This window comes from Chelonoidis abingdonii, chromosome 1 (genome assembly GCF_003597395.2).
Source record: "Chelonoidis abingdonii isolate Lonesome George chromosome 1, CheloAbing_2.0, whole genome shotgun sequence".
NCBI lineage: Eukaryota > Metazoa > Chordata > Testudines > Testudinidae > Chelonoidis > Chelonoidis abingdonii.
The window spans coordinates 121,210,618-121,226,872 of NC_133769.1; the positions used below are offsets into that span (position 1 = coordinate 121,210,618).

The 16,255-nt window shown below is 39.8% G+C and overlaps 1 protein-coding gene across 5 annotated transcripts in view; it reads right to left on the reverse strand.

Moving 5' to 3' along the window:
* The window catches only part of EPS8 (EGFR pathway substrate 8, signaling adaptor), a 211,308-nt gene that overhangs the window by 50,583 nt on the left and 144,470 nt on the right, over positions 1-16,255 (reverse strand). For all 5 annotated transcript variants that reach the window (XM_032770490.2, XM_032770489.2, XM_075069742.1 and 2 more), the window contains 9 exons: positions 12,505-12,572; positions 9,869-10,030; positions 9,508-9,657; positions 7,825-7,907; positions 6,957-7,093; positions 3,972-4,045; positions 2,930-3,056; positions 2,479-2,567; positions 382-456 (listed from right to left, as the gene is read on the reverse strand). In XM_032770490.2, the coding sequence (XP_032626381.1) occupies positions 382-456; positions 2,479-2,567; positions 2,930-3,056; positions 3,972-4,045; positions 6,957-7,093; positions 7,825-7,907; positions 9,508-9,657; positions 9,869-10,030; positions 12,505-12,572 (965 nt within the window). The remainder of the gene's footprint in view (positions 1-381; positions 457-2,478; positions 2,568-2,929; positions 3,057-3,971; positions 4,046-6,956; positions 7,094-7,824; positions 7,908-9,507; positions 9,658-9,868; positions 10,031-12,504; positions 12,573-16,255) is intronic.

Sequence of the window (16,255 nt, forward strand, 5' to 3'; positions counted from 1 at the left end):
CTGCAAATACTGCGTATTCCTCAATCTGGTATGTACATATTTAATTCTCCTTCCACTTTGTGTAAATATGAGATATTAGTTTTGTGTTTCTTTTTTAATGCTAAGAAAAAAATCAGTAAAGGCAAAAGGTAAATATGTATACGCATACACACACACTTTAGAAAAAGGACAATTTAGCTAAGTGGATATATTTAAAATGAGGGAATGGATATAAACAAAATTAACATCCTGATTTTCTAAATATGTTCTAGTTCTAAAATAAGTGATTTTTTCCTCATAACCTGTCATCATTAACAATAAAATTTTATCCTTATATTTTAAAGGGTTTTAGAGCATTTAAACAAAGCAGGTCTGAAGGACACATTGAAGATCAAATCTTACCATATTTAATGGTGTAAACAGAAAATGAACCAATTCGGGTGCACTAGGGTTCTGGATGTGGGACTTTAATTTAGCCTGAGGAGGGGAAAAGAGAAAAAACAAATTGGTAACTTCTATGGTAATTGAATAGTATATGGTAGAATCATGCTTTAAAAGAAAGAACCTTAGTTATATTTATTTCTGCATTTATATATAGGATGTCAAAGGTTGCCAAAAATATGGGTCACTTATCCTTTGGGAAGAAGAGATCACACAAGCATCCCATAAACTATAGAGCTGATTAGCACAGTATATCTTACAGTTGACCAAAGATGCTGGTGCAGAGGATTTTATGGTGTCCTTGGGGAAGAGCTGCTGAATGTGGGGGTCAGGAGAAGAAAAGGTTATGTGGGCTTCAACTAAGGCACTGTTACTGTGTTCAGCCTGGTGTCCTCAGACACAAGGGCATGGAGACAGTGGAGACCCATTCCCACTTCCCAACAAAAGTGTCAGTGGTTCATAGATTTTTGAGGCCAGAAGGGACCACTGTGATCACCTAGTCTGAGCTCCTGTATAACACAGGCCATAGAACTTCCCTGAATTAAGTCCTGCTTCAAGTCTAACAACTGTGGTTGCAGAGCATGTGATGTAGGGGCAATTTCCCTGTAGCCTTCTCAACCCTTACAAAGGCCTCCTGGAGCACAACCCGCCTTCAGTGGGATTTCATTTCCCTAAGGAGAAATAGAAGAAAACTGATTGGCTCAGTTATTGGAGGAGGAGGAGGACAGGTTCTCCCAGTTGCACTGCTGTCACAGCCACTGAAGCAAAAAGCCAATAGCTGAAGGGGGGCACACAGGAAATTAAAATTTCCCAGTGACACTCTGGGGCATATTGTGGAGAAGATGCCAAAAGTGGGTACCTGAATGGGTAGCACTGGCTGCCAATGGCTAGTGATGTTTAGGGCAAGAGACGGCCACAGGATGGACCACTGTGAGGGTAGTGAGGTTTGTAGGAGAAGACTCTCTTTATGGCCTATTTGACTCATATTGTTTAGTATATTTAATGGTGGTAATGAGCACAGAGAATCTGACAAGCACAACTGAAAGGCTAAATAAAGAGCACATCTGTGGAGGCTGGCAAGCAAACAAGAGAGAGCTGTACATTTTGCTAACAAACCTCTCTAGAAACCAGTTAACACTTTGAATGTAAAAGGGTTAAACTTTTATTGTTACCACTTCACCAGTCATATGGCACCGCTGTAAAGTCTCTGCTGCTCGGGGGGCGGGGTGTGTGTGTGGGGGTGGGTGAGTGGGTGTTTTGGAGATTGAGACTGCAGTCCTGCGCAGAAATGAAACCAGTCAAAAAGCCACTGCTTTTAGTCCTGGCCTGAATAGGGAGTTTGAAGACAAAATCAATCAAGCATCATCTCTCAGGGCTACAGTAAGGCAGGTTGGCCAAAACTGGATGCAATGTGGGATTATGCTAGTAGGACTAATAACTCTGTTGACAGCGCAATTTGAGGCTTGCTGCTCTAGAGGTGCTGCAACAGCTGAGAGTGACATATAGGACTAGTCTCACCCAAAAGAAGGCATTCCCAACAGTGACACAAACTTCTGTGCACAGTCACTAGCAGCCATGTGCGTGGATGCGTGCTGGGTTGCAGATGTGCAAAGGAGTTGTTAGGCCAAAATTTTCTACTGAGGAGAAGGCCTTGTAGCGAGCCCAGGGGAAAGCATGACAGCGTGGTCACCAGTCCAGGGGGAAGGAGAGAGCTGTCTGGGGTCTATTCCCAAGAGGTGCCTCTGGGGAGCAGAGGTGCCATGAGCACAACAACCTGTTAGTAACCAGAGCAATCAGAGAAACTGGATTTTAAAATAAAAAGGCAAATCTACCTTTCCTCTACACTTCCACCTGCACAATCAGAAACTTCAAAAACATTTCTAGCACAAGAGGTGGCTGGCGATATCTGAAAACACGTAGGTGAAAGTGACACATCAAGGTGCACTCAGAGCCAATTTGTAGCAGCAGGGAAAGAGTATGCTGCATCTGACTTCAAACCAGCTAGGAAAAGTCACCCCTGCCTGCCCTGTGGAGCCTCAGCTGCTGGCAGCTACTTACCAGAAGGTTAAAGCCATGCTTGAATTTTTGAAAACAGTCAACAAATTCATCTGGAGGTGGTGGCTTTGCACGAAGAGTGAGAACCCCCTCTAGCGAACAAAATGAAAAAAATATATAGATATCATGGTAATTCAGGACATGTATATTTACTAACATAGGCTAGCTCTGCTGCCTTTTCTCCCATTGACTTCCAGAGAAGGATGGCAATAGGATTTGCTTTCATGAGGAACAGGAGCAAGACTAGAACCCAATTATTTTTAGATCTCAATGTATGTCCAAAACTAAGCCAAGGGAAACAAAGTGACTTGTCCAATTAAACTGAACGAGTAACAACAAAACCATAACGCAATGCAATAAGAGAAACAAAACCACATTCACTAGCTACATGAATGACTTTTAAAGAACAAGGCAATAAAAATACCTGGGGGATGGGAGGGAAAACAACTCTTACCTCCAGGTCCTTTCTTTTTATTCTTCTTGGTTTTCTTTCTCTTTGAAAGTTCAGCAAATGCTTCAGCAGCTTTTTGAAGTTTGGTAACAAAATATTCAATGTCATCCAAAATATGGTTCAGAATTTGCTGCAGAAGAGATGAACAACCTTAATGTCTCAGTCTAATCTGTAGCACAGCTAGTCATTTCCTCATTTTGCTGTAAATTTACAGAATCCTAGCAGCAGTCTCCTACGCTCAACATTAATTCCAGGAAATACTGCCTATGTAGATTCATCCCATGTCTGACGATTACAAATTTCTCAAGCTCTCATTTTGCTCTATTTTCAATAGTTGTGATCATTAAAAGCTTTTGAAGGTAAGTATTGAGATTATTAAATTTTGCATTTAATTAGCTTGGAGTCTCACACTATGTTTCTCCCACGCAGCATACGTAGAAATTTTGTTAAAACATAATTTTCCCTGTGATGCTATTGAGCCATTTTCTAACAGCTGTAATTTCATATTCTCTGCTAAAACAAAGTATTACAACCACTACTTGCTGAAATGCAGGGTTGCACTTTCCAGTAGATGTGACATTCTTTGACGAATGTGAAAAATTCCTTTCAATGCATAAGAGTACAGACCAAGTGGGGGAAAGGTACATGTCTCAGTTCAGGAAAGCTCAAGCACTTGCTTAGGTCCATCATTATTCAGGGAAGAACATGTCAGTATGCTTAACTTTAGGCATGTGTGTAAGGTACATTGACTTAAAAGGGATTTAAGCACATGCTGAAGTGCTATCCTGAATCAAGATCTTAGTGCGCTCACATCTCATACCTATAGTTCAAGTTCTTCACAGGATAGAACTGAATCTGATCTTGATGGCCTTATTTCAGTCCTTTTTTGTGCCCCTTATAAGTCTATCACAGTTTGGCATGACTGGCAAACTCTCACCAAGAACTGCGTTTTGCCTGTGAAAAAGGCTCTTCCTGTTCATGAAGCAACCATCTAACATTTCAAGAACACTGAACAATACTGCACACAACATATATCTTAACTTACAACATCTCTGTCAATCCTGGCTGCCATCATCTCAGCTGTTTCTTCATGCTCATGGAACTGTCTGGGTTTTTCAACTACAGGAGGCAGGGATAAAAAAGACAAGACATACAAAGTAAAGGATATCAGAAACTAAGAGCCAAAGCTCCCTATATACTAATCTTACATATGGAGCCACCATTCCAGGAGTGCAAGGAAGACTAAAAAGTTCATACCTCTCAACCTGCTGAGGCCCAAATGTGGAACACACAATGTGCAATAAAAACCCCAAAACAAGAGAGTCAAAATATAAAATATATATTTATGCAAGCAACTTAAAATGCTGTGAGATTCCTTCCTTTGGTGCAAAATAACTCTTTCTACAACTTTGATTTCATGAATCCTTCTTTCTGATGTAAATCATCTGCAACACTAAAAAAGGGAGGGGACATCAAATTTGTATGGAGCATAGTTAACTTTGCAATTAAGACAAGTGATGTTCATGAAAATGAGGGACAAATGAGAAGTATGCTAATGTTTCCCTTGAAGAAGCATTTTAATACCTGATTTAAAACATGATCTTACCTGAAACTACTGTACTGCACTGGAACTTATGTCTTTAAAAAAACAACCTTTATGATTCAAAAACGGCAAGGAGAGATGAAGAATCTTTGTGGGTAGATTTATTTTGTATTTGTAGAAAATACAAACAAACAGATGACCTGTTTAAGGTTTGTTTTTTCTTTGGGCTTTATTTTAAAATCCAGTCAACACTGTTCCCATTTCTTAAGAGTCCACCACTGTAATAGCTGGGGCTTTAATTTTGTTTTTACTGAACACAAGGGGAAACGCCTCCAAATATTGCTTTTAAACAGAATAAAACAGGCTCAAGTTGCAATTGAGTGAGAGTTAATCAACTCAAAGGCTCATTATTATTATTATTATTAATTTATATTGCATTAGCACCTCGAAGAGCCAGTTTGGAACAAAGCCCCATTGTGGTAGGCATCATACAAACACATAACGTATCCAACTCAGCCTCTACCGTGAAGAATTTACCATCTCAAGTCCTGGTCCCACGAACAATTAAATATGTGCTTAGCTTTATGCATCTGAGTAGAATTATGTTACTCATGTGTAGAATTGAGACCAAAGTCAAATGACAAAGTGGAGGACTGCAGACAAGGATATGCAGTTGACTAATAAGTGAATAAAAGTGTTCATTATCCTCATTTAGTCACCCTTACTTCACTGTTTTCTGATAGCAATCACAGCAAAGTAGGTCTTGAGGAGGAGGATGGGGATAAGGGATGTGGTCTCAAGCATCAACTCAAGGAGGGCATTCCACATGAAAAGGGCAAAATGGAAAAAGGAATGGGGGCAGTTGTGTGAAACTGACAAATTAGGCAGAAGAGGCTGGCACAGGTGGTTGAGTGGGGAGGAAATGATGTGATAAGATGATAGTGCACAAGTAGGGAAGGGCAGACTCAGTGATTCTTCTTTCAAAACAGCAAATCTTAATGTTACAGGGAACCATTCTCAGTCTGCATTTTTAAAAATAATTTCAGTAAAGGCTACGGCACTTGAATCTACTTAACTGCGGGGGGTTTCTGTTACGACAATTTAGAAAATATCCATATAAATAGAAAAAAATATATATAATTGTCAGGAACACAATTCAGTAAGAGTCCACTTTACAAAAACCACCACCACAAACACCGTTCAAGATAAATTCAAACAAAAGAACAAATTAGCCTTTGCTTGATGTAGCACATAATGCTGTTTGGTGGTATGAAAAAATGTTTTGACCATTACTGCTTTCTGTGGACATTTTAAAGTGCTTTGTGCTGCACAGTTGTACACTCTGTTAATGAATACTTTCGTTCAATAAACAGAAAATGGGATAAAAACCTTCATCAATAATGGATTCTTTTGCTTTCTTTATTTTAATAAGAAACCATTAAAAATAAAAACTCAAAAAACTCAATTTACCCAAAATTATTCTTTAAACATATTCTATTCTACTGAAAGTAGCTGCATTATTTCCAAATTAGCAATAGTTTCATTTTTATCTGATAGAAAGCATGTTTTTCCATTATTGTCAAAAATCTGAAGCCCTATGCAGAAGATATGAATCACAAATATTCATGTTTCTGTAACACACTTTTGTTTACACTTGTAAAGATGATCGGCCAATTAAGCCACACCATTTGCTTAAAAACGAAGAGAAGTGGAGTCCAGCCCCCTAGTCAGCTTATCATAGCAATTAGCTGAGAAATAAAATAAAATAAAATAAAAAAAATAAAATAAAAAGTCAGGTTGTTGCCCTGAGAAATTTACCATGCAAGGGTTTGATCTTGCAAATTCCCTATTACTGATCACAGCATCATCGAAGTTCCTGGAGCTATGCTGTGTAGTAAGTACTATGCACATCAGCAAGGTCATGCAGCAGCCAGACTTCAGTTAACTTTCATAGACAGTGCCTAGAATACCATGTTCAATTCTGGGTATTTCAATATCACAGAAATGGAGTAAAACAAATTCAGAAAAACTACAAGGAGTCTGGTGGCACCTTAAAAACTAAAGACTGTTAGTCTTTAAGGTGTCATTGGACTCCTCTTCGTTTGTGTGGCTACAGACTAACATGGCTACCCCTCTGATACTTGACACAAATTAAGAAAAGGAAAAGTTGGGGTAAATGAGAGAGTTCAGGTTCTGACAGCCAAATCTACTAGACCGTCAAATTGTCTCTCTAGGGAAGTGGCAGCTTGGGGCATTTAAAACTAGAGTGAAAAAAAGAGTAGAAGAGAGAATAGCCCTGATCTGCCCCATTGGGAATGGAGCAGATGATTCAATTGGTCTTTTCTATTTTTAGCCTCAATTACTATAATCTTCACAAAGCTTTTGTTTGTAATTATTCTTTTTATTTGTTGGCAACATGCAAGCATGCTGCCCAGAATATTGCCATTCACTCAATTACCAACACTGTCAATTCCCAGCAATACTCACAGTCTCCTTGTTCAGCGGCCCAAGCAGACCAGGCTGCCACTCGACTTCTGACATCTACCTGTGTGACAGTACCTGGGGGAACAGGAGCAGGCGCTTTTGGAGGTGGAGGAATAGAGCTGTCAGCTTTGGAAATCATCCTAAAGAAACATAACAAACCAGAGATGAAGCTTGGAAAAAAAAATTCTCTCCCTTCTAATGTGTTATTGGAAAAGGCAAGTGGGCGTACGGAGAAATCTCAGATACATGACATGTCACTCCTTGTCAGATGTAAAAAGTTAGCAGTACATAGGTCTGTCATTTGTAAGTAAATTGAGCATACACCTCTACCCCAATATAATGCTATCCTCGGGAGCCAAAAAATCTTACTGCGTTATAGGTGAAACTGCGTTATCTTGAATTTGGTTTTATCCGCCAGAGCCCACAGTCCTGCCCCCTTGGAGTGCTGCTTTACCATATTATATCCGAATTTGTGTTATATCAGGTCACGCTGTAATGGGGTAGAGGCGTACTTGAAAGACTGCTCTGTGATAAACTCTTTCTATGAATACTAGGCATCACTAATTCCTTGTGCACTTCACTCCCCCATCCTTAACGCATCCTCTTACCCACTAGAGGAAGTGGCAGCATTCTCCCAAATGAACACAGTTATGTATAACATTGGAGTAGGAGACGTTGTAAATTCAGACAGTGAGAGAAAGAAAGAAACCAAGCTATTGTCCCTGATAGTAGGTGTATACTATCCAGAAGATTACCACAAAATAGTAAAGAATAGTACAGTTGGCAAGAGGAGAATGGGGGAGAAAAAGAAAGGATGATTTTAAATTATTTTCTACTAGACTGTTCCTGATACTACCTGGAAGTTTTTTACCTGAGCGTGTCAAGCCTCTTCTTTTGTTTCCCTCCTTTGCTGTCGCTGATTGCACTTTCAATATCTTCATGAATAAAGCTAGCCTGCAGTGACAGAACCAGATGTTACCTGGCTGCCAAACACTTGAGTTGTTAACTAGGCTAAACAGATAGGATCAAAAATATCCACCTGCTTGTTTTTGAAACACATTTAGGTCCAGGAACATTCGTATCATAAGAATTTTCTTTCAACTTTATTTTCAATACAGTTAGAGAAAGAGACACACACTGCTATTGTCTGGATGCTGATACATATACTAGTGTTCTGATATCAAACTGTGTTCTGGTGCGTACGTTTGCAGTGTTGTTGTAGCCGAGTTGGTGCCAGGATATTAGAGACACAAGGTAGAAGAAGTAATATCTATTGGAGCAACTTCTGCTGGTGAAAGGTCAGAGCTGAAGGATACTGAAGTTCAAAAGTTTGTCTCTCTCACCAACCAAAGTGGGTCTAATAAAAGATATTATCTCACTCAAGTTGTCTTTCTGGTGTATATGTCATTTAAGCTGAAACGTGCCTTAACAGTTGTAATTATTTCAAGTCAACAATTACTGCCAGAGCAAATGATTTCTTCTTTCCTACATGATGATGGTATTATGGTAAGTTTTCTCAAGTACATTAGTGAAAAGCATTGCACATCAAACAAATAGCAACAGCACTAAAGATAAGAAAGGGAATGGTTGAACCCAGGGCGGCTCCAGCATCTACACTGCCTTATGTGGGCCTGAGTCCAACCACTCACATCCCAGAATTCCTAGTACCCAAATGTAGCCACTCTAGCCCTTTGTCCATAGTGTAGCATGTGAAAACTTGACTGTCCACTAAAATTGGCTGTCCAGAGAACAAAGGATTGTGGAATACTTTTTGCAGACTCCAAGTACAAGTCCAGCGGGGCTTGAGTCAGGCTCATACTTGCCACCCTAACAGGATCCTGGCACCCTGGATCTGAGCCCTGGGTTATCATGATGTGTGTAGGTAAAAGGGGGGTTAGGCCTGATACTGAGTTTGAACCCTGTGCTTACACTGCAGTGTAGACATGCCATAGGGATTGCAATTAAAAGGTTAGGAAAATGAGATGGGCAGGGAACATCCTTCAGTATGAACTTCACCACTAACTGAATGTATATAATCTCAGAGCTTGTCTGCACTTCAGAGCCTTTGCCGGCTTAGCTATGCTGGAGATGCCACAAAAACCAACAGAAGTAGATCTGTCAGCATGCCACTGGCCACACAATTAACTCCAGTCATCTTCACATCACTATCGATGGAACCATTCCAAATGTTTATTTGAAGAAACTCCACCATGTGATTAGTGTTATTTTAAAAAAAAAGTATACAATATGGTGACTAAAACTACTATGAAATAAAATTTAAAAAGTTCCATGAAAATACTTATCAGAATTTGAAAAAGCAGTACAAATTATATTACTGCACATACCGAAATTGAGATGTACAATCTCAGAAATAAACTCAAGTACTTTTAACAATTTTCTTTACTCTAAAATATTGCTGGCTTATCCTAACTGGAAGCAAACAAGATCTCTCTTCCTCACTGATATATTGGTTTAATTGATTTTCCTTCTCACTGTCAATTCACAAAATTATAAAATTCAAGCAATCTGCAATGGGTCCCTATTATTGCCTTACCTTAACCTCATCGCATTGGAAAAGATGAAGATCTGGCTTGTTTTGGGCTGGTTCTTTGCAAACTAGTGCAAGAATAGAATCATAATTGCACATGTTCATCACAGCTTGGCAATGTTGAATTGTGCTCAAAGGAAAATTCTCTAGTTCATTCTGCAGAGGGGGAGGGAAAAAATTACACATTTCTGGTTACCAAAAATTCAGAGTCCTAATCTCTGAAATGCTGCTGCAATTTCATCCAAACAATTAAAATAATAAAGCGGTAATTAAAATAATATTAAAAAAACCCTTCAGACACTCTTTTTTCCCCACCGATTCCCTCCTTCTTCCTTCTGAAAATGAGAATGCCATTTACAGACCCTACCTTTGATTCTAAGTCCACCAGACTGACAGCTTTATCATCCACTTGAAGAATCATATCTTGGGTCCACACTTTGCCCTTGGCATCCAGCAATTTCAGCTTTCTTATTCCATCATCCACTGTTATCATAGCCTCTTTCCGGTCCAAAATAAAAGTAGTCAAGTGCTGATGACCGATACATGCGTAAATAAATGCACACACATTAAAATTCATTTTCCGAAACCAAATGTCTGTAGTATTTAAACTGTAATGAAACAAGATGACAAGCCATGCATTTAAAAAAAAAGAGTGCCTTTATACATGACACATCCCATCGATGATAAGCTAAGATTTTTTATTCCATAATGTCACTTAAAGAAGTCAACTGATTACTATAACCTACAATTTATTATCCTCTATCATTCTGTTAGTAGTTAAACTACCTTGGATATTTTGACATTTTTCAGGCATCACTATCAGGATTTAAAAAAAAAAATCTCTCAGAACATTAATTTACCATGCATGACAAGTAGCAGCCTGGCACCTCTGGAAAGTGAAACAGGCACAGCACAACAGGAAGCTGACCTATACTCTGTTAATTTGCCTCAACCCTGACCTGGAAGGTCCTCATATTTCTGTTAGAGCTGACAATTAGCATACTAATAGCAACAATATGTTGTTCATTTGTTTCTCGTACATTCACCTTCTAGGTAGATGGGCCACTCATTTCATATACACTACCAAATAAATATTTTCTGGTATCACTTTTGTTCACTACCAGCCTGGCATGTATTTTATTTTTAACCAGTGGCCTGTGAATGAAATATTATCTCACTGCCATTGTTCCGGATCCATCCAATTTCCTTGCAGTTATGATTTTGCTACATTTCTTTTCTGACATGTCAACAGTGCATCAAACACACAGAATGGTATACCTATTAACTGTGTAACCAAGACAGTGGATATGGCAGCTGCGTAAGACCAAATAATATTAACACAAAAATGAAAGGGAATTTAAACAACTCAAAAGGCAAAATAAAATTTAGTGAAGAGATTATACTCATTGTTCACATGGCAACGCTTATATTCCAAATACATGCAGTAATCTTTATGCCAATAGAGTACCAATGTCTAACTTTAATTTCTAAAGTAGCCAAAACCATACAGAGTCAAAGGCAACATAAGTATTTCTTTGCAAGCAGATTGTGAAGGCGATCTGAGCAATAGAATGTAAGATGATGCTGACAACCATCAAACATGTAACAACTTACACAGGTTCTGAATTTAAAGCTGAACAATGAGGAACTGTGAATTTATGGCATTGGCAGGACCTAATTTAGTCCCATAACAGTGCTGCTTGGTTACACAACAGAACGTCTACTGTCATATCAGAATAAGGCTGTAATATGATGTCTTATATTTTAAATTGTCTTATACGACAAAGGATCAAAAAGTGCTTTAAAAACAGTATGTCAGCATCCAGGACTTGCTTCCATAGGCAGCGACTCTGTGGATGCTCCAAGGTTGGAGCACCCAGGGGAAAAATTAGTAGGTGCAGCACCCACTGACAGCCAAGCTCTCCTCCACTCCCACCCCACCTCATCCTCCCCACTTGAGTGCGCCGCGTTCCCGCTCCTCTGCCTACCTCCCAGAGTTTCCCACCCAGCCGCTGCCAAACAGCTGTTTGGCAGCATTAGCACGCTCCAGGAGGGATGGGGAGGAGCAGGAATGTGGCTCAGTCAGGGGAGGAGGCAGGGAAGAGGTGGTGCCAAGGCAGGGATTTGGGGAAGGAGTTGAAATAGGGGTAGGGAGGGGGCAGAGTTGGGGCGGGGATTTTGGGGAAGGAGTTGGAAGAGGCAGGGCAGGGCCCCACTGAAGGAGTGGAGTGGGGGCAAGGCCGGGGGGGGCAGTCAAGTACCCACAGGAAAGAGGAGTTAGTCGGCACGTATGCTTGCTCCTCTGCAAAATTTAAATGGATTTACTCCTGGGGTAGAACAGGACACCAATATACACTAATTCTGCTCAGCAGTTTAGGACAGGAAGAGAGAGATAAACTCTGCATTGCAAAGTAGGGGGAATTTGGTAGGCAGAACGTAATTAACCATAGCCAACCCTGAAGTTAAGACCCCTGCTGTTGTGAATGGCAGTCTGAGCTCTCTGATGATGATGATAATTTATCAAAGGCTCCGTTTTCCATATCATCCAACATGGAGCTTCAGTGACACAGAGCATCTCAATACTGTGCCTGAGGACTAGAAGGCAACAAGCTCAAGGAGAAAAAGCACATCACCTATTGAATTATCAACATCCCTTCCTAAGGCACCTACATTTTGCATAGACACATCCCTTCCCCCTGTCAAATAGTAACTGCAGGCAATCCTGCTTTTCTCATAAAATCTGACACAACTGTAGCCCATTGTGGTCTAGCTGCAGGATCCAAGACATAATCAAATGTATATTATACTAAAAGTGACATTTGCCTGGCAAAACATTTTAGATGATGTATATGTCTTCCAATCTATGGACACTGCTTTGGAGGAAACAAATTATTGCATATTATGTAGAACTGTACTAGAAAGAGTAAACTAGACCTTGCATTTTACCCTAAAAATTGTGTCCAGGGCATTTGCTATTTTTCCAGTTGGAAATCTCACTCTTACCTCCACATGATACTGTGACGTTTCGGATATGCTGCTGGCACTGTCCCGTGCATAACTCTTTCTTTGCTCTAAAAAATAATAATTAAGAGGAATAATTATTCACCTGCTTCCATGTTGTGCTGAAGCTTATATCTTTTAAAAGGGTCTCAGATACTCCACAATATTTTTATACAAATGCAGGAAAAGGAAAGCTGTTACTTATCATACTCAAAAGGAAAAGCCTTCACCTCATTGTAGTCCTGAGCATAATATATATCCACATGAATAATACCATGAAAAAAAGCCAGTAGGAGGCAAACAAAAAGCTAGACTCTACACAACAACTCAGAATACAGCAGGTTATTGGCATTTTAAATATTCTTTTAAAATAATGTATTGTAAAGTTTGAATATAAAATCTTTGACTTCCCACTTATGTAGCTAGCAAAACTGCCATGTATTAACGTACTCTGAAACCAAGTGTGCCTTGTTATAAATTACTACACTATAACTAAAAAGCCCCAGGAATTAGCAGGAAAAAAGTCCTAATCAATATCTTAAATATCAGGACTTGAAACGGAATACTGTAGAAATTATTTTTAAAAAAACACCACACAAATGTGATTTGCCTTTTTCTTTCTTTCTTCCTTCCCAAATATTCAAAATAAATGAATTACTGGTGTAGAAATAGGCTGAGAAAGGACAAATGCCGAAGATGCAGTACAGAACTGCCACACTGAATTACTTTAAAAGAAATATCTTATATTCTTCTGACTGTTATATAACGCTGCAAAATCAGAAATATCATGTTGGGTCTATTTTATGCCAGTGGGTAAAAAATAATACATATTACAATGTCATAATCAGTGGGAAAAAAGCATCTCATCTTAATTTAATACAAAAATATTCTCAATGTAATATCTGGAATCTTTACTCATAATCACTGAAGGGTCTAATATTTCTTTCCTTTCTTGGGCAAAGTTCCAAATGAAGTTAATAGGACACCTGACAGGATAAGATTTTCAGGATTCAGCTTCTGGTATTTTTTTTTTTAAATAATCAATTTTTCTGCCTTAAGATGAGCTAAATGAGCATTTTTATGAACTGGGTTTCAAGCTGAGAAAAACCGATATGTACAGCGTATATCAATTTCACCATAGAGACAACTTGTGTATTTGTGATAAATGAAGGAGACTATTAACACAATAGCGCACAAGAGCTAACTACATCAAAGCACTACTTCAACTACTAAAAATGAAGGTAGGTTTGGGTTGAATAGTTTAAGACCTTAGGGTCTATAAATTATATAAATCTTTTGGGAGAGCTGTACAGCAGAAGAGAATGATACCCACTGAGGTCTTAGACTACGTAAAACAAAGGACTTTCCCAAACCGCGTTTCTTTACATGGGTATTTCAAGTCAGGTAGAGAGTGGGTTTAATAACGTAGGACGCCTATGTTGCAAGAAGTGAAGTACACTCAACGCCCATGAATGCAGTGGGATATTGCTTAGCAGGTGATAGTTAGCAGGAGGTACAGGCCCATAGTTTCATCATGTCTGCGCATCTCATAAAAGGCAATAGTTACAGGGAACTCTTGGTAGCTTGCTGTCATTCTTCCCAGAAGACCAGTGTTGCTTATTGAAATAGAGCCACCCTGGGGCAATTAACTTACAACAGTTATTCAGTTTGCTTTAGTGAGATTAGTCTGCAGTACAATCAACCAAATACCAGACTACTGTGGATTACCAGAAGATGCATTTAGGACGGTGCACAAGGGGATACTGTAAAAAAATCCCCATCATCTGCTCTAATTTAATTACTTAGAAACACAAATAAAAATGTCCTTGGCATTTAATGCTTTAATTTAACTGTTACTAATATTTTTGCTTTTGCAGCATATTACTTATTTTCAGAATTGTTTTAAAAAACACCACCACAAACACGCACCTCAAAAAACACTCAATAAACCATTTCTATTTCATTTGCTACCTTTCTTCTTTTGTTTGGATGATGATCTGAAGAAGTAAAGTCCATCTGTTCCTAACAAAACAAGGGAATTAAAAAGCAATGTCTGGTTTAACCCAACAGCTATAATTATTTCCATCCCAAAAATGACAGGGCAACAATCTTAACTTACTAGCTGTAAATGAATAATTGGATGTCGTGCAACAGGAAAGAGGACATGTAGAAAAACCACTGCACGTTCTGATTTACTGAAAGCTTCACCCGCTGGGCTTTTTCAAACAGAAGGTTAAATAGATTAACATTTTTGCTTTCACGAAATTAAACCAGGACAAGGAATTTTACATCTGCTGTAAAGTTTGTAAAATTAAAACAATATTAATTAAAAATATTAATATACACGCTTCTATTTTACTTATACATTAAAGAAACTCTGGCTTGCATGGTGGTTACACTGCATTTCATTTAAGATCACAACAGGCCAACATGCAACTCTTCCAAAAGTTTCCTATGATCTTTAGTGTGCACAACTGCTAAACACCTTAGTCTTAGTGCAGGGGTGGGCAAACTCTTTGGCCTGCGGGCCACATCTGGGTATGTAAATTGTACTGCGGACCATGAATGATCATGAAATTGGGAGTTGGGATGTGGGAGGGAGTGAGGGCTCCAGCTGGGAGTGCGGCCAGAAATGAGGAGTTCAGGGTGCAGGAGGGGGTTCCGGGCTGGGGCAGGGGTTTGAGGTGTGTGGGGAGGGTGGGGGCTCCAGCTGGGGGTGCGGGCTCTGTGGTGGGGCTGGGGATGAGATGTTTAGAGTGCAGGAGGGTGCTCTGTGCTGGGACCAAGGTGTTCAGAGGATGGGACAGGGATCAGGGCTGGGGGTTGGAGCACAAGAGGGGTCAGGAGTGTAGGCGCCAGAGGGTGCTTACCTCAAGCAACTGCCGGAAGCAGCAGCATGTTCCCCCCTCTGGCTCATACACAGAGGTGCGTCTAGGTGATTCTGCGCACTACCCCAGCCGCAGGTGCTGCCCCTGCAGCTCCCATTGTTCGTGGTTCCCGGCCAGTAGGAGCTGCAGGTGTGGCACATGGGACAGGGGCAACATGTGGAGCCCCCAGCTGCCCCTACGCATAGGACCTGGGCCTCTGCTTCTAGGAGCCATGGCACATGTGGAGCGGGGCAAGCCCCGTACCCTGCTCCCCAGTGGGAGCTCAAGGGCCAGATTAAAATGTCTGAAGGGTCGGATGTGGCCCCCAGGCAGTAGTTTGCCCACCCCGTCTTATTGAAAAGATAGCACCTCCAAAAGCACTTTATGGTAGCAGCAATGAACATGTCCCCATCCAACAGAACAGCATAGCACTTTCAATAGACAAGATGCCACATGAAATGTTTTCAACCCCAGGAAGGTAATACTTTTACACACTGTTATATATATAAAAAAAGGAAGTAACAACTGGTGTGGGAACACCCACTACTCAGAACAGAACCAAAAAAAACCTGTTTATAAAAATCAGATAATTGTCAGCATAGCTCACGAATATCTATATTCATCACTCAACTGTCTTTACTAGCATTACAGATACAGGAGCGTTTCCTCACAATTTTTTAGATATCCACATATGTGTGATGTTTGGCAGCATCCAATAGTGATCTCTATCCCAATTACGAGGGGCATTCTGCAGAAAATATTTGGGAGGCCAGTTACCCAGCATAGACTACCTCACATAAGATTTTGTATGGTACTAGATAACAGATATAATACATATTCCAGAAGCAAAAGTAGAAAGCTTGAAGTTCTATTACAAGGAGAAATTA